Consider the following 27,299-nt stretch of genomic DNA (forward strand, 5'->3'; position numbering starts at 1 on the left):
GTTTGGGGTACATCTTTTAGACTCAGAAATCAGTCCTTTAACCATACCCTCCCGTTTCCAGCCTCTACATCAGTTACTAAAATCTGGACCTCTGCTCTGCAGTGAATGCTAACAAGTAGAAGACACCCTGGCTCTGGGTCAGCACTATACAGTAACAAGTTGAAGTACTGTTTCCCACAGTCTCTTAACTCAACTGCACATACGTTTAGTAATGATGTTCTAGGCTAACACTCATTGAGGAGTTACTGTCAAAGCCTCTAAGAATATGTCACCATACAGAAATCTTCACTTTACAAATGAGACACAGAGTACTCAACGTCACAAACCCTTCAGACTTCAGGCAGAAGGGGAGCTCCACAGAGTGCATTCCAAACCAGTGTTTCACAGCTGGTCAGGATCACACAGGCATGTACCTTCTTTTACTTGCAGCAGGGATGTTCTGCCTACTGTCTCTCCTCTGAAGTGTTCTGGAGGAGATAAAGACCCAGTGAGTAGAGGACAACAGCTGGAGCTCCAAGCCTTCTCCTGTTCCAGGCCAAAGCTCAGAGTCTCAGGTTCATCTTGTAATCCTCTCTCTACTGAAAACCTTGACTTACAACTGTTGTTTATCCAATGACCCTCCAGCTTCTAGGAAGGAGGCAGCTTCTGCCCTGTGAATAACAGAGTAAGAGTATCTGATCTCAGTGGCCTGGTTATGAAGACAGAGGCTCCCTCAGGACCATTTCCTCAGAGTTTCACTCCCCAAGGAAAAATAAATGTTTGTTTCTCCTGCAGAATTCCATGTTTGCCTTTTAGAAACAATTCTTTCTGACAATTAACAGTTATAATAGCTGGGTAGGGAATGATCCTGGGTCCTGAAATATATCCAAATTTTCAAAGTGAGAAAGTTGAAGCTTATTATAAATACAATAAAGTAATAAGAAGTGGTCCAGGATCCAAAAACAAAAGTATATTCAATAAATGCAGAGCAGTGTGACCTGGAATTAGAGGTAAAGGCTTTAAAATAACCACTTGAATTACATTTTTAATTTACATAAAAGGGAAAATGAGATAACAAATAGTTATTTGTTAACTACAAATTTGTTTATTTGTTATTTGTTAAGCAACAAAATACCAAATGAAAATTTCAAAACTGAAAGTTTTTATAGGAAGTTAGGAATTCAGTGAATTAATATCAAACTGGGTAAAATCACACAAAGTATCAGTGAAATCAGAGACAGAATTAATAGAAATCAGCTATACTAAATTCTATCCTATTCACAATAGTCTCTCTCTCTCTCTCTCTCTCTCTCTCTCTCTCTCTCTCTCTCTCTCTCTCTCACACACACACACACACACACACACACACACACACACACACACACGAATAAACCTAAACAAGAGGGGAAATAGACCTCTATATGATAGTTGTTCTTGGTTGTAAACTTGACAAAAATCCCATCAGCTGGGCACACCTGAGAAGGATTTATCTTGGTTGATCACTTGAAGTGGAAAGACGCCCCTAAATCTGGATCTTCTGATATGAGAAGATCCACCTTAAAGGCCACACCTTCTGGTGGCAGCCTGTTTAAAGGACATGGAAGAATGAAGCACTTTGCCTGCTTGCCCTCACTGTCCCTGGCAAGTTCATTCCTTCACTGGCATTAGATATAGGAGGGCACCAGACCTGCAGACAACTGACTCCATGATGGAAGAACCATTCAGGCTGTAAAACCCATCATGTAGATAGCATCACCTGGCAAAAAATGAAAACAAAGACCTAATCCATCAAAGCCCATAGTTCTAGAAAAGTATCTAAATGAACTAACCTTGCTTTTTGGCTTCTTTAAACAGGCTTCTGTAGTTCTGCTTCTAGCTAATTGTTCTAGGTAACTGAAGTATGTCAACCCAGGACATGGTTTTTATGCTTAAAAGCTTACCCTGTGAAAGGCTCAGTGCTACACTGGGATCCCAAGCACCCAGTATAGTCACCTGACAGCTAATAAACCTTTCTATTGGATTAAACCCATGTCCGGGCAGTCTTCTCTAGTGAATATCCCACAACACAGAGCCTGCATCTTCAAGATTCCAATGTATACTGAAGGACAGCTGAAATATCCAGCCTCATGGACTGAACAGCCACTGGATTCTTGGACTGTCTGTCAATAGACAGCCATTGTTGGACTAGCTAGAAAATAGCCTGTAAGTCAATCTAATCAATACTGTGTGTATATACAGATAGACATAGATATATTCATTCAGTCAATCCTCTTCCTATAGAAAACTTTGACTAATATACTGAAGAAATTGGCAAAGACACCAGAAGATGGAAAGACCCTTCATGCTCATGAGCAGAATTAATCTTGTGAAAATTTCCTTCAAAAAAAAAAGGAATTTGCAGATTCAATCAAGATTTCAGAGCCATTATTTAAAGATGTAAATAAAATAATCTCAAATTTTATATGGAAACACAAAAGTCTAAAATGAAATCCTGAACAAAAGGAATGCTGCTGGATGTATCACCATCCATGATTTCAAATTATACCACAAAGCTATAGCAATAAAAAATTAAAATGAATAAATAAAAACATGGTACTGGGACAAAAATAGACACATGGATCAGTGGAACAGAGTAGGGAATCCAGATATAAATCCATGCAACTATAGCTAGAGTGAGGTCACATGAGTAGTAATGGCCCCCATAAACTCATATGTTGAATGTTTAGTCATCAGGGAGTGGCACTATTTGAGAAGAATTAGGAGGTATGGTCTTGTAGTAGGTTTGGCCTTTTTGGAAGAAGCGTCTCACTGGGAGTGGGCTTTGAAGTTTCAAAAGTCTATGCTACTGGCCAATCAGCATTTTATTTATCAATCAATCGTAGCAACATATATTCATGGCATACAAGACATCCCATAGCAGAAACCCACTGTATTATAACCCAAATTAAAAAAAGAGAGATTTAGTGACATTACCCTGCATAGCTGGATAATGCCACTCTACTCTTAGAAGCAGTGGATGATTTAAAAAATCCTCAGTCCCCAATGTGAGTTGGTGAGGGAGCAATAGAAGCTGCCAAACAGTGCATGATACCCCTTCAATAGGTATACCATCAAGTAGGATGCCTATTTTTCTTCATCTGATGTTATCTCAGATTTTACAATGACAAATTCTGCTGTAATGAATGTGAATTTTTGAAGTCATGACAATTTTTATTTCATTTTTAATCATCATAAAATTGCATAGTATGTGCATATGTACATTATAAAATTATTAAATAAGGATGATGAGTGTGTCTATCACCTCCAATACTTATTATTTCTGTATGATGAGAATCTTCAAAATCCTCTCTCCTAGTTATTTGGAAGCACATAATGCATTGTTACTATTACATCAAGTCGATTGTGCAGTAGCAGGTCAGAGCTTGCTCCTCCATTCTTCCTATTGTTTGTATCCATTGGCAACCACATTCTGTCCCCTTTCTCTGTGCTCTCCCAGCTTCTAGTGGCAGTTATTCTATTGTTGCCTTCTGTGAGGTCAATGTGATCAGGGTTCATGTGAGGGAACTCACGTGGCATCTGCTCTTCTGTGCCTGGCTATTACATTCATCTTCTAAATATAAGCTCCTAAAAAGTAACATTTCTGTTTCTAATCATGCATTCTGTAAGAATACTGGATTTGTTCTCACTAAATATTTTTTTCAATGGCATTCCTGCCAGCAGTATTAACATACCCTTTTCCCCATGTTTTCTAATGATTTCTTTACAAATTGAAACAATTGGAGGCTAAGATTTCCATCCTGATATATTAATCTATAGTTCTTCATTTATATACAGTTGTCTTAGTTCCTTTTCCTGATGCTGTGATAAATCATCCTGACCAAAGCAAATGAAGGATATAAGAATTCCTTTGAAGATAGGAGCTTAAGGCAACTAGGCACTTTGTATCCACATTGAGAAAGCAGAGCTCTATGATTGTTTGTGCTCAGCTTTCTCTCCATTTCATTCATTCCAAGACCCCAGTCATGGAGTGGTGCTACGCATGGTGGGTGGAGCTTCCCACCACAGTTCACCTGACTATTGTAATCTCTCACACTTAGGATCAAAGTCTCTACTAATCTAGAGAGATCCCTCACAAGTCTGTCATGGAGCTTGTCTCCTGGATAAACAGCTATCCTGTCAAGCTGATAATCAACATTAACCAACACACAACTTATGCCCGTGACACAGTCTAGGGCTCTTGATCAGGTTTGCTTTCCCTGTCAATTAAAGAATTAAAAGGCAGGAAATGTCCAGTGCAACAGATAGCAGAGGAGAAAGCTTGAACACCCCGGGCGCAATCAGCAGTTAAGAAAGGTGTTTTGGGGGTGAGGAAACACACATACAGCAGGCTCACAAAAAAAAAAAAAAAAAAAAAAAAAAAAAAAAAAAAAAAAGACACTCGGTGAAGCAGATCAGATACTCAGGAAACCAAGAATCAATCTCTTCTGGAGGCCTGGGGTTCCTAAAGTCTCTGAAGAGTTTTCTTCCCCTAGTTTGGGTTTGGTCAGTTTGAAGAAAGAGGTGGTTGGCTGGCTGGGAACTGTTGTGTAGCACATCCTGCACTGTCCTGAACTTATTGAGCCAGTCCATCAGCAGAGGGCCTATTGTTAGGAGACAAAAATACAAGACATTTGGGGTTTTTGCTGTGTTTTTATTTCTTGTTATTGAAAATAGATTCTTTTCTCATACAGTATATCCTGATTACAGTCTCCTCTCCCTCCAATCCTTCCAGTTCCTCCTCACCTCCCATCCTCTCCAGATCCACTCCCTTTCTGTGTCTCATTAGAAAAGAACAGGTGCCAGGGAGTGGTGGCACACGGCTTTAATTCCAGCACTCAGGAGGCAGAGGCAGATGGATCTCTGTGAGTTCGAGGCCAGCCTGGTCTACAGAGTGAGTTCCAGGACAGACTCCAAAGCTACACATAGAAACGATGTCTCAAAAACAAAAAATAAAAAAAAAGAACAGGCTTCTAAGCGATAACAACTGCAGATTATAAAATAAAATATAATAAGATGAAGCAAAAACTTTCATATCGAAGTTGGATACAGCAACCCAACCAGAGGAAAGGAGTTCCAAGAGCAGGAAAAAGAGTCAGAGACCCACTCATTCTCACAAGCGGGATTCCCATAAAAATACTAAGCTACGAGCTATAATATACACCCACAGGACTTGGTATAGACCCATTCAGGCCCTGTGCTTGCTGCTTCTGTCTCTGGTGAGCTCATAAGCACCTTGCTTAGTTGATTCTGGGGGTCTTATATTCTTTGTGTCCTCCATCCCCTCTGCCTTCTCTTCCACAGGATTCTCTGAGGTCTGAGGGTAAGGATTTGATAGAGATCTCCAATTTAGTCTTTCTCGATGCATAATGTATAGCTATGGATCTCTGCATCCATTCTCATATGATGCTGGAGGAAGCCTCTCTCTGATGATCTCTGGTAATAACCAGATAAGTCCTGGTGTATGAATATAGAAGAATAACACTAGGAATCATCTTATTGGTTTGGGTTGGGTTTTTTAGGTTTTTTTTGTTTGTTTTGTTTTGTTTTGTTTTTTGACCAGTCATGTTTGCTTTTATCCTAGGTCTTTGGGCTGTCTAGTCTCTGGTTCTTGGGTACCCAAGAAGTGTTGGGTATTGGTTCCTTCTCATATAGTAGGTCTTAAGTCAAATCAGACATTTGTTGGATACTGTCACAAATTCTTTGCCACCATTTGCCTAGCATGTTTTGCAGGCAATACAGATTGTAGGTCAAGGTTTTGTGGCTGGGTTGGTGTCCACATTTCTTTTTTGGTAGCCTGCAAAGGTGTTTTCTAGTACCAAAGAAAATAGACCATGGAGGTGAAGGCTCCATGTAGGCACCAACTTAACTTCTCCATGTTCAGTGAGTTGTGTGGATGTTGTTGGCATCAATGCGCTCCCACTGTCAGTTTGTGGAGAGCAAACTTTTGTTCTAGAATCAGCTTGAGTAGTTTGGGGTTTTCCATGGGACTTTATGGTGATATTTTATTTTGTACTAAAATGTTAATTGTATGTTAATAAATAAAGTTGCCCAGGGGTCAGAGCTATTAGAGCCATAGCAAGAGCGTGGCGGTAGTGATGCACGCCTTTAATCTCAATACCATAGAAGACCTGGAAGTCTCTACAGACAGGCAGTCATGTGTTTGGGTTTACAGCCAATGAGAAGGCAGAACAGAAAGTCTATATAAAGTCAAACAGACAGGAAGTAGCTCTCTTTCAAAGAGGTCTCTTGGCAGAAGAGCTAGCTGCAGCAGGAAGGGTAAGGCTCTTAGCTCTGATCTCTTGGCTGTCTTCTTTGCATTGGTTCTGTGTTTATTATTTAACAAGACAGTTGGTTACATCTACAACACTTCTTTGTCAAACAACTCAACTGAATGCAACCCAGGCCCCTCACTGGAAGCCTTACCTAGCTCCAAGAGATGGCCAGTTAAGACTCAGTATCCTCCATTACTAGGAGTCTTCATTAGGATCACTTTCTTAGATTCCAGGAAGTTTCCACTGCACTGGGTTTCCATACCACCCTCCAAGTGTCCCCCATTTCCAGCCATCTCTCCCCTTACTCCACATCCTCTCCAGCATGAACTACCACCTGTGTTTTGAATCTGTCACTTGTGAATTAATGATGTAAACTCTTCTTTCAGTCATTCTCATCTCACTTTCTGTAACTTTTGATAATAAAGCATTTCAAATGGTGGAAAGAGAACAGAAGCAGATAGCAATCTCGTAAATACCTCACGTTGGGAGAAAGAATGTGGCTATTGCTCTCAGAGGTTCTGATGCCCGGCTACAGGGATTCCACCACCCGGGCCTCTCTCTAGATTTGCCACTCTTCCTTCTCCCAAATAACTACAGGTTTACAGTTGTAGCTGCTCACCACTATAACCAGGTCAAGACTACAGTTGCACAATGTCTCCCGACTGCTGGTGCCCCTACTGGTAAACCAGGAATTGTCCTCTGGTGAATTTATTTTGCCCAGTAGAGACCCTTCCTACCTTGTGCCACTTCTGCAAGTTGCTCCAGGTATGAACTTCTGGTTATGGGAGATTTCATAATTCGGGTCAGGATTGGGTAAGGATAACCCCACAGGCAGGCAAAATGTATACTTAAGACACCAGCATAGTGAATGGCTTTAAAAATATACAAACTGTATTATATTTTATTAATAAACAAGTTCTATAGAGAAAACTAGTATAATTTCAATGTATATGTAAGAACCCCTCACTGCTTTAAAAACTAAGTTTTATTCTACATTGGATACAGTAGCACATCTCTCTCAAATGCAAGAATCTTAAGCAGAAAAATTAGGTTAAGTCCAGCATGAGCTACACAGACAGGAAAGAGAGAGATACATACACAGAGAAAGAGATAAAAGTGGGGAGGGAGATAGACAGACAAACAGAGACAAAGACAGACTTAGTCTGAGTTACATATGGGTGGTCTTTACAAGGTGTTGAGACCAGCTTTAAGCAACTTGTCCTCTTGCAAAACAGTTTCCTCCCGGTCTGGGATTCTGATTGTTTCATCTCAATGAGGGGTTTGACTCTCCACCACACTGCATTCCTCATCACAGCCACTTCCTTTCCTTCTTTCTCCACTTCTCTTCATTCTTCTCTGAAACCCAAGCCACACAGACATCAACAAGCTGCTACATTTGCTGCTTCAGATTCTAACCCAGCAAATCCATAACCTTTACCAAAGACAACTTGGGCCATGCAGGAATTGGGGTGCCAGTTCTCCATCCTGGGTGTGCAGCAAGCTTGGCACATGTCCCAAGAATGCTTTCTTACTTTCCTACCATCTCTTCTCTCAATCCCAGGATGGAGGGAAGCATTGCTTCCTCCCTTCTGACCCTTCCAAGTGAATGGAAAGTCACACACTCTTCCTCAGTCCCGAATACCCCACTGTTTCAGAAATACAAGCAGAAAACCTTCTACAAATGTCAGTTACCCTGGAAAGTGCACTTGACTGTCTAATTACAGGTATCCTGATACCTACAGTCGAGTCAGCAGGGAAAAACCAGAAGGCTGAGTCAGAAAATTTGATAACGTGGCACAAGCAGGTAAGTGCTGTCTCTTTAATGAGGCCCAGGAGGTTCACGCTGAGACAGGGAAGCAATTCAAGAGACTATGTGACCAGATAACAGTTTCACCTCTAGGGACTCCCAGACCGCCCCCTCTCTCTTCTGTTCCAGCTCAAAGTCATAGTCCTGTCCCAACACCTCTTTCCCCAACCTCTGTGCTCAGTTGTCTGCTCTGGTCGACCTTGTGGGACTTCTTGGTCACTGCAATCAGAATGTCTAGCACTGAGAACAGGGCACCTCTCAGATGTTGCATATTTCAGTAAATATAGGCCATCTCACTGAGAAAGAGGAAGGCAACAGGCCACTACAAGCAATCATTTATTTTAATTCTTTTTTTTTTTTTTTTTTTTGAGACAGGGTTTCTCTGTGTAGCTTTGTGCCTTTCCTGAAACTCACTCTGTAATCCAGGCTGACCTCGAACTCACAGAGATCCACCTGCCTCTGCCTCCCGAGTGCTGGGATTAAAGGCGTGGGCCACCACCGCCCGGCCAAGCAATCATTTATAAATTACTAAGAAACCACCACAAAAGAAATGACCAGACCACACAACCAAGATCTTGCCCACAAGTCTATTTTCGGTTTGAAATATTACCTGATTTTATGGGGTTTTTTTTTAATGCTATTTTTCTCATTTGATTTTCTTTTGACAATTTCACTGGACATAAAGAAAACATCTGAAAGTATAAGAAAGAGTAAATTATTTATTATTATGTACTAAACACCCAAAATCTGCTCCTTCATTGATTTTTTTTAATTCATATTTCTAGCTGTCTGGCATAAGTGTTACAGCTCTGAGGGGAAAGGTTTCCCCAGTGCAAGTGTTATAGTTCTGAAGAGAAAGGCAGCCTGATAGTTAGGAATACCACAAAGTCACGGGGCTCAACAAACCTCACACAAGAGATTTATTGGAAAGGAAGAACAGTGGCTGCCTCTGCTCAGGGGAGAAGCAGGAGAGAACTAAGCAAAAAACAGGCTTCATGTAAGGTTTTCATGATCAAGGATTTTTGTGGGTTTTTGTGCTCAGGAATGGTGGGGTTTGTACTCAGGGATAGTGGGAATTGTGCTCAGGGATTGGTGGGTTTTGTACTCATGGATTGGTGGGCTTTATACACAAGGATTGGTGGGTCTGGTAAGTTTTTTTCACTGGGGAGTGGGCTCTGACCTTTTATCCTACATCCAGTACATTGGATATTCACATAAGTCTTCCTACCATAGCACTGAAAATGTTGAATAAAATGCTAAAAATGAAAAGCTAAGACACTAATTGGCTTAGCATATCCCTAACGATCTCATGTAAATACTCCTAATAAGCAGCTTTTTTATTTTGTCTTGATAAATAACTCCCCCTAAATTATTCACTGCTCCCTTAAAACGCCCAATCCTTAGTTGGTTATCCTGAGTCACAGTCAAGGCTCAAATACTCAAATTTACACCCAAAAAGCTCTAAATTCTTTTCATTAGTCTTTAAACCTCTATAGCTTTACATTCAGCATCTTTATAACAATCAAGACCCTAGGAGTCCTAATGCATGAGACTGAAGTTCCTGTGTTCCACACATGATGTCAATCACATCAATGACAAACACATAATACAGTGATGATTCCATTGTCCCTTGGATAAAAACAAGGAACGTTTTCTTCTATCTATGAAAAGATACAGATGTTTTGTGTGCTTATGCACATTCATGATTATCTGTATTCCTCATACATGTACACATTTGTAATATGCATACATATGCCCATCTGTGCTCTAAGTAAACATGCTAATAAACAATTTCAAAAGTCAAAAAAAACCTTAATATTGAAATTTTTCTTGATTTTTTTTTCCATAAAGCTTTGTCTTTACTTGGTCTCAAGACTTGGGAGGGGCTTCAGGGAGGCTAAAGAGCTTCCTAATGGCTTGAGAGGTTTGGGTGGAGGTCCTGAGGCTGGCTGGTGCAGAGCAGAGGAGGGAGTCCCTTGAAAAGTGAGGACACCCTTTAATCATGCTTGAGAGTGAGCGTCTCAAACAGATACTCACCCAGAGATGGTTGGGGCAAGCCAGTCTGCCTTGGCATGGCCTAGCCAGCCTACACAAGTTGGTCATGTGGATGGCCATCTTCTTGATGAACTTCACCTCATCCAGGAAGTGATTTTCCAAGAAGTCACAGAGATTAGGGTCTGTGTGGGCAGAAACCACGGAAGGAAGATCCAGGAATGAAGGGAGCCTGGTTCCAGTTCTTTTCCAGGTCCAAGGCTGCTTCCAAGGTCTCCCTAGTTTTACCCTACTCATCTTGAGATGGCTTCTGAACATCCTGGAAGAGTGTGTAGCCACACCATTGTTTAGCCACTTGAGGAGAGGCTCGGAGTCCTTGTGCTTCTTCTCGGTCAGTTCGGGGAAGAAGTAGTATACACTCTCCCAAGCCATGTCATCATGATCAAAACAGTAGCCCCGAAAGATGTAGGTATGAGAAAGTCACAGATGCAAGTTGATGAGGCAGTTCATGGCAGCTTCCACTTTAGTGAAATAATAATTCTGACCAATCTGGGAGGTCATGGCTGATCCTCAGTAACTGCGAGGAGCCAGTGTTGGCTGGTCCTAGGAGCCAAAGGCGGTGAGGAGCTGGTCCCAAAGACTGAGAATGGAGAGATGTAAAGCTTTTGGAAGCTGACAAAGGGGGAGTTCCCGGGTCTGTTCTATCCAAACACTGTTGAAGCAAGACACAGATACACAGGACCTCCAAGGCAATGTTCTCAATTTGCTTGATTTTTAAAAATTTGGGAGGGTTTGATTTGTTTGTTCATCTGTTTGTTGGGTGTGTGTGTTTGTGTGTGTGTGTGTGTGTGTGTGTGTGTGTGTGTGTGTTTGTGTATGTGTGTGTGTGTTTGTGTATGTGTGTGTGTTTGTGTATGTGTGTGTGTTTGTGCCACATGTGTGTAGGTACATTTGCAAGCCAGAAAGGGGTGCTATGTTCTCTAAAACTAGAGCTACAGGCAGTTGGGAGTCACCCAACCTAGATGCTCAGAACTATGTGCAGGTCCTTAGAAGAGCAGTAAGTGCTCTTAATCACCAAGCGATCTCTACTACTACCCCCAAAATTGTTTTTTATGAAGTTACATTATTGTAAATACAATTAACTTTTAATGTATTATCATATTTTAAAAAGGAAATCTTAACAAGTATTTGGCCCTAATAACATATACCATATACATATTATATATTATATTATATAAACTAATCAAAGTACATAAATCAGAATTTATATATTTAAATAATATGTAATATTATAAAAAAATATGTAATAAAGAAAAAGAGGTCATGAATTTGAAAGAAAGAGGTTGTATAGAAGGGACAAGAAGGAGGAAGGAAAGGGGAAAATATAATTATATTTTAATTTCAAAGATAGAATAATTTAAAATGATTATTTAAAAAAAGGAAATCCTAAATGATAGGTAATATGACAAGAAAACACAGCATAAAGGCAAACAAAACAGACATCAATTCATAATTCTGAATTTCAATTTATTTTTTTACACCAGATATTTCTGTATCCTTGAATAAAAAACATACTTCTGAGTCTCCAATATCTGATAAATGAGATTAGATTAAATAATTCATAGGGCCCTTATAAGAATAAAAGGTCTGTGGTTATAAAAAAAAGCTTGCATAAAATTAAAAATTGGATGAATGGCAGAATCTGGAATGTTGAGACATGTGCTGAGAACTCGAACTGCAGCAACATTATAGGAAACTGCTACTTAGCTCTGTGTTTCTAAGTTACAGAAAAAAAAAGAGTTTGTAAATGAATGAGAAAATAACACCTAGTTATAAACTTGTGCATTTTCAACAGAGAAGTACATTTTCTCACTTAAAAAAAAAAGAAATATTAAAAGACCAAAGGCTGAAAAAGGTCAAGAAGAATAGAGCTGTGTTTAAACCTCACTCAGATATAAAAGTTTGAAATGCCATTTCTGGGTCTAATGAAGCATGATGATGAAAAAATTGCCCAGCATCTGTAATGACCTAGGTTCACTCCCTAGAGCCATAAACGTCTCTTCTTGTACAAGAAGAAAAACAACTAGACCTTGAACCCCTCATTGCAAACTTGTATCTTCTTATCCAAACATAGCCCTTTCCATGTGACTACTGCTCATTGACCAGTCAAACCTCTGAAGCTCTGACACTGCTCCTCTGTTAAGAAAATACTCTCCTGACAAGAGTTTTCCTCAGAGCAACCTTGACATCCTTATTTCTCAAGCTATAGATCAGAGGGTTCAACATGGGCACCACAATGGTATAGAACAGGGAAGACATTTTTCCTTGGTCAAGGGGCAAAATGGAAGGTGGCTTGAGGTACATGAAAGCCCCTGAACCAAACAAAAGGCAAACCACGATCATGTGGGAGCTGCAGGTTTTGAAGGCCTTGGACCTGCCCAATGTGGAATGCATGCGGAGAATGCTGGAGAGGATGAGGGCATAAGAAATGAAGATGGTAGCAATGGGCACACTGATATCAAAGGCCACAACAATGAAGACTACCAGCTCATTTGTGAAGGTGCTGTCGCAGGACAGCTCCAGAAGGGGAAGGATGTCACACATGAAGTGATTGACAAGGTTGTCAGCACAGAAGGTCAGATTCATTATGTTTCCTGTGTGGGCCATGCCTCCAGAGAAGCCCATCACATACGCACCCAGCAAAAGCAGTAAACACACTTGAGGAGACATGGTGACTGTGTACATCAGAGGGTTACAGATGGCAACATAACGGTCATATGCCATGGCTGAAAGAATGAAGGACTCAGAGACTACAAAGAAACAGAAGAAAAAGAGCTGGGTCATACACCCTGAGTGTGAGATGATGTTCTTCTTTGAAACAAAACTCATCAGCATTTTGGGAATGATGGTGGAGGAGTAACAGGAATCTATTAAGGAGAGATTGAAGAGAAAGAAGTACATGGGGGTGTGCAAGTGAGGGTTCAGCCCTATCAGGGAGATCAAACCCAGGTTCCCCACCATAGTGACCATGTAGAATCCTAGGAACAGGAAGAAGAGGGGCATGCGGAGTCCTGGCTGGTCTGTCAGGCCTGCGAGGATGAACTCAGTCACAGAGGAATTCTTGATAGTCATTCTTCTCAGGAAGGAGGCCTGTGTGACAGAAAAGAGGACCAATGGAGACAAAGAAACATCATCACCGTCCTCACAAACCTAAGTCCTCTTCATGAAAATGGAATCCAAAGGAAAGGTGAGCTCTGGTAGGAAGGCCTGAACTATTTAAGGTGACTAGTCAGGAACTACCAAGTGACTGAACTTCCAGAGCACAGTAAAGGGTTATAATGAACCCCCAGAATGAGAGCAGGGGTTGAAGGACATCTTTTAGACTCAGAAGTCAGTCCTTTAACCATGCCCTCCCGTTTCCAGCCTCTACACCAGTTACTGAAACCGGGACCTCTGATCTACAGTGAATGCTAACAAGTAGAACACATCCTGGCTCTGGGTCAGCACTATACAGTAACAAGTTGAAGTACTGTTTCCCACAGTCTCTTAACTCAACTGCACATACGTTTAGTAATGATGTTCTAGGCTAACACTCATTGAGGAGTTACTGTCAAAGCCTCTAAGAATATGTCACCATACAGAAATCTTCACTTTACAAATGAGACACAGAGTACTCAAAGTCACAAACCCTTCAGACTTCAGGCAGAAGGGGAGCTCCAGCAGTCCCATACAGAGTGCATTTCCAAACCAGTGTTTCACAGCTGGTCAGGATCACACAGGCATGTACCTTCTTTTACTTGCAGCAGGGATGTTCTGCCTCCTGTCTCTCCTCTGAAGTGTTCTGGAGGAGATAAAGACCCAGTGAGTAGAGGACAACAGCTTGGAGCTCCAGACCTTCTCTTATCCCAGGCCAAAGCTCAGAGTCTCAGGTTCATCTTGTAATCTTCTCTCTACTGAAAACCTTGACTTACAACTGTTGTTTATCCAATGACCCTCCAGCTTCTAGGAAGAAGGCAGCTTCTGCCCTGTGAATAACAGAGTAAGAGTGTCATTCTGGTTTGCAGATCTCAGTGGCCTGGTTATGAAAACAGAGGCTCCCTGAGGACCATTTCCTCAGAGTTTCACTCCCTACGGAAGCAGAAATGTTTGTTTCTCCTGCAGAATTCTATGTTTGCCTTTTAGAAACAATTCTTTCTGACAATTAACAATTGTAATAATGGGGGAGGGGATGATCCTGTGTCCTGAAATGTATCCAAATCTTCAATGTCAGAAAGTTGAAGTTTACTATAAATACAACAAAGTAATAAGGATTCAAAAGTAAAAATATTTTTGACAAATGCAGAGCAGTGTGACCTGGAATTAGAGGTAAAGACTTAAAATAACCGTTTGAATTACATTTTTAATTTACATAAAAGAGAAAATGAGATAACAAGTAGTACATTCCAACAGAGTATAAGAAACAACAAAATACCAAATGAAAATTTCAAAGCTGAAAGTTTTTATAGGAAGTTAGGAATTCAGTGCATTGAGTTCATACCAGACAAAGTATCAGTTAAATCAAAGACAGAATTAATAGAAATCATCTATATTAATTTCAGATGAGAAAACTAATTCTAAAAGGCCATAGTAACCAAAGCCTTTAGGACAATGTTAAACAAATCCAGTACATGTGTACTCACAATTCCAAAATGTGAATTAAAGTTAGGTAAAAAAAAAAATAATTTTAAGTACTAAGTGAAAAGTTTCCATCTAATAAATTTGATGAACCAGAAACAAAATAAAAACCACACACACACACACACACACACACACACACACACACACACACACAATTAAAGTGGATACAAAACATACTATGTATATTATGCATAACATAGTCAAACAGCTGAAAATTGGATTAAAAAGAAAAGAGCTTTGAAGCAGGCAGAGACAAGAGGCTCAGTGGTTTCTAAGGAGCTAAAAAGAGTTCAACTCATTTATTATAAAAGAAGTGGAAATGGGAAGACAATTAAATGACAACTTTAAAACTCTGAAAGGAAACAATTGTCAATCTCGCATCCTATATCTTGTAAAAATACCTCTAGAAATGAAACAATGAAATTGTCAAACAAATGAAAGGTGAAATAACTTATCACCAAGCACTGCAAGAAGTGAGATGGGGAGAAGAAAATCCTCCCAGATTAAAATGTCAGTCTGCAGGAAAAAACTCAAATATGTGGTCATATATAAAATACTTTACTTTAAATATCCTTCAAAAATAACTTATTGTTTAAAGCAATAAAAGCTTATGGGAGATGTGTAATATATACAGTACATACATAAGTCAAATGGCAACCACACACAATAACATAATTCAGCCAAAAATATAGAGACATATAATGAAAACTACAAGAGAACTTGGATTAAAAAGAACCTTATGTAAATCAACGGGATCAATATACTACAGGTATAAACACAAACATTTCCAGTTCAACACAAGTAACAACCTACCATCAAGAGAGAAAACACAGAAGGGAAGCAGGGTTCTATACTTCAGACTTGCACATCCTTTTGGGTGTTGAGGGATATTTGATCACACTGTAAACCCTGAGTTTGCATTTATGTTAATTAAATAAAATTAACTTTGGTTCAGGAGGCTGCGTTAGCAACTAGTTGACAAAAAGTGATCATAGAGTCTCAGAGAGCATCCATGAGAGATAGAGAGACACAGGAAGTAGTAGTATGGTGTTTGGAGTGGCCCTGCTATTTATGGTTTGGGAAAGCGGAAGCACCAGTCTTTTGTGGATGTTAGCAAAGACAGAGGGTTAACTAGTTGCTATTCAGCCTTTCTGAGCTTGCAGGTTTTCACCCCAGCCTTTGACTCTCCAGTCTTATTCATAAATAGAATGATAGAGACTTGGTTAAAGCTACCTTTACCAGCAGTGACAGGGCCAGTGCATGCAGGAGCAGAATTTCTACCAGACTGCAGCCTAGAGAAGCAGGCTGGTAACTGTGGAGTTGCAATTGTTGGTTGAAATAGCAGTATATTAAGGCGCAACCATTGTGTCAAAGTTAAAACAACAAAAGAAGAAATTATCTATGCTCACACAGTAAACACCCAAAGTCTGCTCCTTCACTGATTTTTAAAATTATTTATTTATTTAATTACATCTGGACTGCACCCTCTCTTTCCACTCCCTGCCTCCTTTACTCTGCCACCCCCCAATCTACTCCTTCGCTTTAACTGCTCAGAACGGGGCAGGCCTCCCATTATAATCATCAAGCTGTCATAAGACCAAGCTTCTTCCCCTATGTTCAGACTGGGCAAGGCAATCCAGCATGAAGAATAGGATCCCAAGAGCCAAAATAAGCACCTGGGACAGTCCATGCTTCCTTTGTTTGGAGTCCCACAAATAGACCAACCTACACAACTGTCTCATATATGCAGAGGGCCTGGGTTAGTTCTGTGCAGGCTCCCTGGTTGTTGATTCAGACTCTGTGAGTTCACATGATCCAGGCTAGTGTTTCCTGTGTGTTTTCCTGCCATGCTCCCCAGCCCCCTGTTTCCTACAATCCCTCTTCCCTTTCCTCAGCAGGTCTCCCCAGCACAGCCCAATGTTTGGCCATGGGACTCTAAATATGCCTCCATTAGTCACTGGATGAAGGCTCTCTGATGACAGCCATAGTAGTCACCAATACGGTCAGAGAGTTCAGGCTATACATCTACTATTGCCAGAAGTCTTCGGTGGGGCCATCCTTGTAGACTTGTAGACGTTTCCTTTACATCAGCTCCTACACGACTCTGTAATGCCCCTATTTCCAGTCATCTTTCTCAGCACTGTCCTCCTCCACCCACTTAAATACAGGATCCCTCAAGTTTCCATGTTCATCCACCAGAGTCCAACCAGGAGATCTCCTCTATTTCCTCTTCCCAGTAAGATCCATGCATCCCCATGAGCCCTCTTTGATACCTACCCTCTCTGGGTCTGTGAATTATAGCATGGCTATCCTTTATTTTACTCCTAATATCCACTTATGAGTGAGTACATACCATGTTTGCCTTTCTGAGTCTGGATTACCTCACTCACGATGATTTTTTTCTAGGTCTATCTATTTGCTCTCAAATTTCCTGATGTCATTGTGTTTAAAAGCTGAGTAATATTCCATTGTGTAAATATACCATATTTTCTTTATCCATTATTTGGTTGGAGGGCATCTAGGTTGTTTCTAGTTTCTGGCTACTACAAATAAAGCTGCTATGAACATAGCTGAACAAGTGTCCTTGTGGTATGGTAGAGCATCCTTTGAGTCTATATCCAGGAGTGGTATAGCTGGATCTTGAGGTAGATTGATTTCAAACTTTCTGAGAAATTGCTATATTAATTTCCAAAGTGGCCATACAGGTTTGCATTCCCACCAGCAATGGAAAAGTGTTCCTTTGGTTCCATATCTATTTGCCTAATCCTTCACATCAGATGAGGAATATACTACAGTTTATATACTTTTACAGAAACATGAAACATAATAAAAGCGTAAGCTGTCATTTATGTTTTTGATCTTAGCCATTCCAACAGGTGTAAGATGGAATCACAGAGTTATTTTTACTTGCATTTCCCTGATGGCTAAGAATGATGAACATTTCTTTTAATGTTTGTCTGCCATTTGAGATTCTTCTGTTGAGAATTCTCTAATTAGTTCAGTACCCCAGTTTTTAATTGGCTTGTTTGGTTGTTTGTTTTGCTGTTCTTCTTGTTGTTTTTGATGTCGAGTCTCTTGAGTTCTTTATATATTTGTCATATAGCACCATTTGTTGAAGATGCTTTCTTTTCTCCATTGTATAGTTTTGACTTCTTTGTTGAAAATTAGGTGTTGGTATGTGTGTGGATTTATGTCAGGGTCTTCAGTTCACTTCTATTGATCCACCTTGCTGTGGGATGGTCTGTATGTCAAATCTGTTGCTCTGATTGGTCAATAAATAAAACACTGATTGGCCAGTGGCCAGGCAGGAAGTAGGTGGGACAAGGAGAGAGGAGAATTCTGGGAAGTGGAAGGCTGAGGCAGGGAGACACTGCCAGCCACTGCCACCATGACCAGCAGCATGTGAAGTCGCCGGTAAGCCACCAGTCATGTGGCAAGGTATAGATTTATGGAAATGGATTAATTTAAGCTATAAGAACACTTAGCAAGAAGCCTGCCACGGCCATACAGTTTGTAAGCAATATAAGTCTCTGTGTTTACTTGGTTGGGTCTGAGCGGCTGTGGGACTGGTGGGTGACAAAGATTTGTCCTGACTGTGGGCAAGGCCGGAAAACTCTAGCTACACCACCTGTCTGCTTTTATGCCAATACCATGCAGTTTTTATTACTATAGTTCTATAGTAGAGCTTGACATCAGGGGTGATGATACCTTCAGCAGTTCTTTTATTGTTCAGGATAGTTTTAGCTATCCTGGAGAGTGGGGTGCTGTGGGATGCTCTGTATGCTGTGAATATGTATTGTTCTGATTGGGTGATAAATAAAATGCTGATTGGCCAGTAGCCAGGCAGGAAGTATAGGCATGAGAAGTAGACAAGGAGAATTCTGGGAAGAGGAAAGCTGTGTCAGGAGACTAGACCACCATCCAGAGAGCAGCATGTAATGGCACACAGGTAAATCCACAGAAAATATGGCAACATATAGATTAACAGAAATGGGCACTGAGTTTAAGTGCAAGAGCTAGTCAGTAGTTAGCTGGAGCTAATGGCCAAGCAGTTTTAATTAATATAAGCCTCTGTGTGTTTACTTGGGGAACTCAAATGGGAGAAATTAGTCCCCACTGCTGGCAGGCTAGGACACAGGAAATCTTCCAGCCACAGTGGACAGCCTTGTATTATTTCTAATTTTAGCGGAATTGCTTTGAGTTTCTCTCCATTTAATTTAATGTTGGTTGTCAGCTCACTATGTATTACTTTTATATATTTTATATATTGCTTTTCCATATGGAGTTGAGTATTGTTCTTCAAAGTCTGTGAAGATTTGTGTTGGAATTTTGATGAGGATTGCAGTGAATCTGTAGATTGCTTTTGGTAAGATGGCCATTTTTACTATGTTAATACTACCAATCCATGTGCATGGGAGATCTTTCCATTTTCTGATATTTTCCCCAAAATCTTTCTTCAAAGACTTGAAGTTCTTGTCATAAAGGACTTTCACTTGCTTGATTAGAGTTACTCCAAGATATTTCATATTGTTTGTGGCTACTGTGAAGAGTATTGTTTCCCTGATTTCTTTCTTAGCCCTTTTATCATGTGCATATAAGAAGGGTACAGTTTTTTGGGGGGGGGGCTGTTTTTGTTTTTGTTTTTTTTTTTAGTTAATCTTGTATACAGCAACTTCATTAAAGGTGTTTATCAGCTATAGGAGTTCCTAGGTAGAATTTTTCGGGTCATTTATATATACTATTATGTCATCTGCAAACACCAATACTTTGACTTTTCCTTTTATTTATTTATTCTTTTATATCATGTACCTTGATCCCATTCATTTCCACTTCCCTTCACATCTGCCCTCTGCCCCTGTATCCTCCCCAATAAAACAAAATTTAAAAGAAAAAGAAAAATAATAAATTATAAATCTCATTATTGAAGCTACAGTGTGACACAGTGAATCACACCATAAACCCCTTTGTCCATGTATCTTTACTTGCAAGTATTCATTGCAAAGAGTCATATTTCTGGTTCTAGGCCTCTGGTTTCTACTACGCTATTGATGCTGGGCCCTCAGTAGGATTCTTCCTGGGTATCCTGTTGTTGACCTGTGTTGTGGAGATCCTGCAGCTTTGGGTCTGTGGGTCAGGTTCCTTCACCTGCTCTAGAAGATCATAGATGAGGTGGGACAGCCCAAGTCATAACCTTGTGTCTGGACCTGGGCAGTTGTAGGGTTGGTCCACCCAATGAGAAATGGGGACAGCTCGCCCATGCTTAACTACTTCAGGGCTGGCTCACACACCTGCACTAACAGAGTTGGCTCTGTTGTGCTCCCCTGGCTAGGTGCAGGGTCTGCTCTCCTGAGTGCTGCAGCTGGTAGGGGTCAGGGATGCCTCTCACATTCTTATGACCACAGGGTCTGCTCTCCCACCTGCCTGAGACATTGATGGGGCCCAGCATTACCCTACCCAGGTCACCACAAGACAGATGAGGAATGGGGACTTCTCTCCCATGCTCACAATTTGGGGGCTGGTTCACCCACACCTATGTGAACAGGCTTGGCTCCATTGTGCTGTCCTTGGGAGATGTAGGGCTTGCTCTCCTGAGTGTTGCAGCTGGTGGGGGTCAGGAACAGCTCCCTCACTCTTACGACAACAGAGCCAATTCTTCCACCTGTCCCAGGTGTTGACTTCTTCTTTTCCAATTTGTATCCCCTTTGGTCTCCTTTTGTTGTCTTATTGCTCTAGCTAGAATTTCAAGTACTATATTGAATAGATATGGAAAGTGGACAGCTTGTGTTGTTCCTAATTTTAGTGGAATTGCTTTGAGTTTCTCTCCATTTAATTTGATGTTGGCTGTTGCCTCACTATATATTGCTTTTATTATATTTAGATATGTTCCTTGTATCCCTGATCTCTCCAAGACTTTTATCATGAAGGGATTTTAGATTTTGTCAAAGGCTTTTTCAGTATCTAATGAGATGATTGTATGGGTTTTATCTTTCAGTTAGTTTATATGTTGGATAACATAGATAGATTTTCATATGTTGAACCATCCCTGAATCTCTTGGATGAAGCTCTCTTGATCATGGTGGACAATCTTTTTGATGTGTTCTTGGATTTAGTTCGTGAGTATTTTACTGAGTATTTTTGCATTAATGTTCATTGTTTTTTTAATTCATATGTCTAGCCATCTAGTACTTTGGATTCTCACATAAGTCTTCCTACCATAGCACTGAAAATGTTTAATAAAAATGCTAAAAATGAAAAGCTAAGACACTAATTGGGTTAGTATGTACTTCTAATAAGCATCTTTTTTATGTTGTCTTGATTAATAACTGCATCCCCCCCCAAATTATTCATTGTTCTCTTACATCTCTGAATCAGTTGTTTATCCTGAGTCACAGATTTCTCTGTCAAAGCTTAAATACTCAAGTCCACACCAAAAAGTTAATCTATATAACTTTATTTTCAGCAACTTTATAACAATTAAGACACTGGGAATCCTAATGCATGAGACTGAAGTTACTGTGTTCTACACATGACCTCTCTTAAGTCAATGACAAACACATAATTCAGTCATGTTTCCATTGTCACTTGTCAAAAAACAAGGAAAATTTTCTTCTTCTATCTAAAATGTAGTATTGAAAATTTGCTTGATTTTTAAAATTTTTTAATGTGTGTGTGAGGGGGGGAGAAAGGGGGATGTGTGTAAGATGCATTTGCAAGCCAGAAGAAGGTGCTGGATCCTCTAGAGCTAGAGCTACAGGCAGCTGCTACCCAACCTGGGTGCTCAAAACTGTGTGCAGATCCTCTAAAAGAGCACTAAGTGCTCTTAATCAGTGAGTCATCTCTACCACTGCCCCTAAAATGCTTTTTTAAGAAGTTACATTACATTATTGTAAGTAGAATCAAATTTTAATGTATTATCATGTTTTTAAAAAGAAATCTTACCAAGGAGTTGACACTGATGTCACAGGCCATGACATAAATACAGCAGATGGCAATTGATAATTCAGATGTCAACCCACCAGGTGAATAATTCTCTGATGGAAGAACCCTGTCAAGCAAGACTTACAGACCATAGACTGAACACTGCTGCTTCTGTAATTTCACATGTACAAAAATAGCTAGTGGAATCTCCCTATTACCATACATTTTCATGTGCTATGTACATGTAATCTCATGATTACATCTTATTTTATGGGCATATATGTCTGTGAATGGTCAGGAAGATGACTTCTTTTTAAGCTGTATAATTTTGATGACTAGAAATATACTAGAATATTCTTCATAACTAGGTCTATTGTTCCATGAGGACTATAAGACACTTAGAAGCCTGTTTTATTTCTTTACACAGACTGACATAAGAAAACAACAACTTGTCCCCAGTCTAAGACAAGCTATGTACAATTAGCTGATTCATAACCTTAGAGCAATTACAAACTAAACTAAACGCCTCTGCAAGGGCCTCATAAGTTTAACCTCCACAGAAATTACACAAGGACAAATTCCCAGAGGTCTAATTGTAGAACCAAGGTTATTAGCACAAAACAACCTAAAATACTATGTCAACTATTCACTTGCTAATAGTCTGGCTGATAACACAGACCAGCAGCCATTGCCCGGGAAAGTGCCAAGCACCATGTCCCCACCTAAGCGTTGCCATGGTAAGTGGCTCCTCTCCTTATCATTTACTCAAGGAATGCATTATGACCCTCAGAAGGAGCTTTGTAACCTATTTCACACCCAACAGCTTGTTGTAAAATGCATATATAGTCATGTAAAGCAAAGGAGCTAGAAAATTGGAGCTGAAGAAAAATAAAGAAAATGACTGAAACACATATGTGAATCTTATTCCCTCAGATAGATAGAAACTTATTCTTACAGACCCTCAGGTAAAAAAAGTCTCCTAAAGTCCTGCTACTCTGAAAGCATTCTCTTTGCAACCCTGAGTGCAGACCTGAGAGCTGATCTCTCAGGCTGCATCACCCTGACATCATATAACATATACCTAAAGATCATATTATACAGACTAATCAACTTACATTTGTTTGTACTTCATAATATGTAATAATTAAAGAAAAAAAGTGTTCACCTGCACACCAGGAGAGGGCACGAGATCTCATTATAGATGGTTGTGAGCCACCATGTGGTTGCTGGGAATTGAATTCAGAACCTCTGGAAGAGCAAACAGTGCTCTTAACCTCTGAGTCATGTCTCAAGACCTTGCCTTGTTGGAAGAGGGAATGGGGGTGGGTTGGAGAGGGAAGGCAGAAGGGGTGGGAGGAGGGAGAATCTGTGATTGGTATGTAAAATGAATTTTAAAATTCCTTAATTAAAAAAAAAGAAATACTGGTCACGAATTTGAAAGAATAAATGGGTGCATGAGAGGGGACAGAGGGAGGAAGGAGAATGGGGAAAAGACATAATTATATTTTAACTTAAATAAATAAATTAATCTGAAAATTATTATTAACAAAAGGAAATCATGAAGGAGTAATGTGACAAGAAAACACAGCATAAAGAAAAAACATAAAAAGACATAAATTCAATTTTATGGATATGAGTTAATTTTTGATAATTATTTGTTATGCTTGCATTACAATATATTTCTAAGTCTCCAGTATCTGTTAAATATGAGTTAAATGAGACTAGGATAAATAATTTATAAGGCCCATTCAAGAATAAATGGTCTGTGACTATAAATAATCGCATAAAATTAACAATTGGAAGAATTACAGAGCCTGGCTTGTTGGACACAAGCTGTGAATGCTAGCTATGCTAACACCATGGAATATTGCTATTTTCCTCAATGTTTGTAAGTTACAGAAAAACAAAGTTTATGACTGAAAGAGAATATAACACCTAATAATATATTTGATCATTTTCAATAAAAAGTACATTTTCTCATTTAAAAAAAAAAGAAATATTGGAATACTAAAGGCATAAAAGGGGGTCAGAAAGAGAGCTGTATTTAAATCTTGCTCAACTATGATTTGAAATGCTGTTTCTGGACTGAATGTAGCTGGGTGGTGGAGCAATTGCCCAGCATTCATGAATACCTAGGTTCACTCCCTAGAGCCATAAACGTCTCTTCTTGTACAAGAAGAAAAACAACTAGACCTTGAACCCCTCATTGCCAACTTGTATCTTCTTTATCCAAACACAGCCCTTTCCACGGGAATACTGCTCATTGACCAGTAACACCACTGCAGCTAAGACACTGCTTCTCTGTTAAGAAAATACTCTCCTGACAAGAGTTTTCCTCAGAGCAACCTTGACATCCTTATTTCTCAAGCTATAGATCAGAGGGTTCAACATGGGCACCACAATGGTATAGAACAGGGAAGACACTTTTCCTTGGTCAAGGGGCAAAATGGAAGGTGGCTTGAGGTACATGAAAGCCCCAGAACCAAAGAAAAGGCAAACCACAATCATGTGGGAGCTGCAGGTGCTGAAGGCCTTGGACCTGCCCTCTGTGGAATGCATGCGGAGAATGCTGGAGAGGATGAGGGCATAAGAAATGAAGATGGTAGCAATGGGCACACCGATATCAAAGGCCACAACAATGAAGACTACCAGCTCATTTGTGAAGGTGCTGTTGCAGGACAGCTCCAGAAGGGGAAGGATGTCACACATGAAGTGATTGACAAGGTTGTCAGCACAGAAGGTCAGATTCATTATGTTTCCTGTGTGGGCCATGCCTCCAGAGAAGCCCATCACATACACACCCAATAGAAGAAGGAAATACACCTGGGGAGACATGGTGACTGTGTACATCAGAGGGTTACAGATGGCAACATAACGGTCATATGCCATGGCTGACAGAATGAAGGACTCAGAGACTACAAAGAAACAGAAGAAAAAGAGCTGGGTCATACACCCTGAGTGTGAGATGATGTTCTTCTTTGAAACAAAACTCATCAGCATTTTGGGAATGATGGTGGAGGAGTAACAGGAATCTATTAAGGAGAGATTGAAGAGAAAGAAGTACATGGGGGTGTGCAAGTGAGGGTTCAGCCCTATCAGGGAGATCAAACCCAGGTTCCCCACCATAGTGACCATGTAGAATCCTAGGAACAGGAAGAAGAGAGGCATGCGGAGTCCTGGCTGGTCTGTCAGGCCTGCGAGGATGAACTCAGTCACAGAGGAATTCTTGATAGTCATTCTTCTCAGGAGGGAGGCCTGTGTGACAGAGAAGCGAACCAATGGAGATACAGAAACACCATCACTATCCTTCATAAATCTACCTTGTCTTTGAAAGGGGATCCAGAGAGGAGGGGGATAAAGAACAGAAGGTTTTTACCATTTCCACTAGAAATGAACTGCCAAGTGACTCTACCTACCAGATAACAGCAAAAGGCTACACTTCCTCTCCAGGATGAGTGAGTAAAGGTGGTGTCCAAGGAGGGATATTAAACAGAGTGGGTATCTTTTAGACTCTGAAGTCAATCAATTTGCTATATCCTCCCCTCTCCTATCTCTGTACAAGTTGCTAAAACATGAGCCTCTTCCCTTGGGTGAATGAATCTTGACAGGCAGATGCCACCAGACCTATGACAGTGTCTCAGTCTGCCTCATAAAAATGTGGCATCAGGTTTCTCACAATCTCTTAGCTCAACTGCATGAAGGGTGAATAATAGCATTATACACTAATACTTATTTAGGGGTTACTGTGAGAAGCTCTAAGAATATGTGACCATACTATTATCCTCATTTTACAGCTTAGATAAGTGCAACTATGAAATACCCAAAGTCACAAACCCTCCAGACTTCAGGCAGAAGGGGAGCTCTGGCAGTCCTACCCACAGTCTGCATTTATAACCTGTTTCAAGACTGGTCAGGACCACACAGGCATGTACCTTACTTTACTTACAGCAGAGATGTTCTGCCTACTGTCCCTCCTCCGAAGTGTTCTGGGGAAGATATAGACTTGGTGGACAGAAGACAACAGCTTGGAGCTCCAGACCTCCTTTCCTAAGCTCAGAATCTTGGATTTATATTATAATTGTCTTTGTACTGAAATTCTTGACTTTCAACTGTTAATTTGTCAAATAGCCCCTCTAGCTTCCTGGAAGGAGGCAGCTCCTGTCCTGACCTGGGGTAAGAGGAGAATAAACAGTCATTTTTATTTGCAGATCTCAGTGGCCTGATTATGAAGACAGAGTCTCCCTCAGGATCATTTCCTCAGAGTTACTTTCCCAAAGGAAGCAAAAATGTTTGTTTTCTGTAGAAGTGACAATTTGTTTTCCCCCGCCTCAGGTAATAGTTACCCAATAGTATTCAAGGAAAAAATATTGTGAAAAGAATTGCTACTTCTTAAATACCCTGTAAGGTAATTAATACTGTGTCCTTACACTAAATCCTGACTGCCAAGATCCAAAAACTCAAAAACATATCAATTTTTGTACTTATGTATTTAGGAATATATGTACATATATGTGTGTGTGTATAACAAAAATCAATGAAAAGGAGGACATGAATTTGAGCAAGGAGAGGTATAGGGAAGGGTTTGCAGGGAGGAAAGGGAAGGGGGAAATGATTTGATAATATTATAATCTCAAAATACTGAAAGAAATAAAATTTTTTAAAAATCATTTATTCATTCCTTATCACAGCTCTTACTTCCATTGCTGAGGTCTGGGCCTCTGCAAGAGAGATAGCACGTTTCAAAGCCCACAATCATATCCAAGTCTGCCAAATTCAAAGTCCTTATCCTAACCATTAGATTAACTTCCTTATGGGACCCACTGAAACCCATAAGGCAGTATCTTTTAAAAATGACAAATAATAGCCAGGCAGTGGTGGTGGTACATGCCTTTAATCCCAGCACTCGGGAGGCAGAGGCAGGCAGATCTCTGTGAGTTCTAGGCCAGCCTGGGCTACAAAGTGAGTTCCAGGAAAGGCTCCAAAGCTATACAGAGAAACCCTGTCTCAAAAAAACAAACAAAAAAATGACAAATAATGTCCAATAATTTTAGTAAAAGTGAGTACAGTTGAGAAAGTTTTACAGGGCTGTTATACTTCAGCATATTGAAAGGTTTATTCAAATTTCAATTCATTCCAGGAATTAATATTAATTAATATTAATCAGAAATCAACGAGACTTCTGATTCCTCTCCCTGCCATCTCACTTAAGTAAGATTGATGATAATAACAACAACAAAATCCCCAGGCTAGCAGGACTGCTCTCCAAAGCAGCCTCTCTCTAAGTTACTAGCGTGTCAAAATGCCCTGTCTCTACCTTTCTCCACTCTCTTTGAGCACGTCCCAGCTGCCTCCTTGGTTTGCCTTTGTCTTTTTTGTCTTCTACACCCAACCTCCCACCTCTGCCTTCACCATCCTTTGTCTGTGCTCTGTCTTCTTAAACCTCTGGAGAGGTTATCGTTCCCTCTGTTTTTCAATCCTGGTTGCTCACTACAAATGCCTAGAGTGAGAAAGAAAGTCTGGGCCGACAATCAGAATCTCCGGGTAGGAGTGTGGCCACAGTATCTTTCCAATATTTCTAAGTATTTTCAGTACCAGCAACTTAGGGATTCACACAG

General features: G+C 40.3%; 2 protein-coding genes across 2 annotated transcripts; both read right to left on the minus strand.

Moving 5' to 3' along the window:
* Positions 1-12,282: 12,282 nt before the first annotated feature.
* On the minus strand, positions 12,283-13,221 carry LOC114684950 (olfactory receptor 8B12-like). Its single transcript, XM_028859499.2, has one exon. It carries the CDS (start codon positions 13,219-13,221, stop codon positions 12,289-12,291), a length of 933 nt encoding a protein of 310 aa, XP_028715332.1. The 3' UTR covers positions 12,283-12,288.
* A 10,727-nt stretch (positions 13,222-23,948) lies between these two features.
* Positions 23,949-24,939, minus strand: LOC114684935 (olfactory receptor 145-like). The gene has a single exon (XM_028859485.1). It carries the CDS (start codon positions 24,919-24,921, stop codon positions 23,989-23,991), a length of 933 nt encoding a protein of 310 aa, XP_028715318.1. The 5' UTR covers positions 24,922-24,939; the 3' UTR covers positions 23,949-23,988.
* Between the last annotated feature and the right edge of the window lie 2,360 nt (positions 24,940-27,299).

This window comes from Peromyscus leucopus, chromosome 7 (genome assembly GCF_004664715.2).
Source record: "Peromyscus leucopus breed LL Stock chromosome 7, UCI_PerLeu_2.1, whole genome shotgun sequence".
In the NCBI taxonomy this organism is placed as follows: Eukaryota; Metazoa; Chordata; class Mammalia; order Rodentia; family Cricetidae; genus Peromyscus; species Peromyscus leucopus.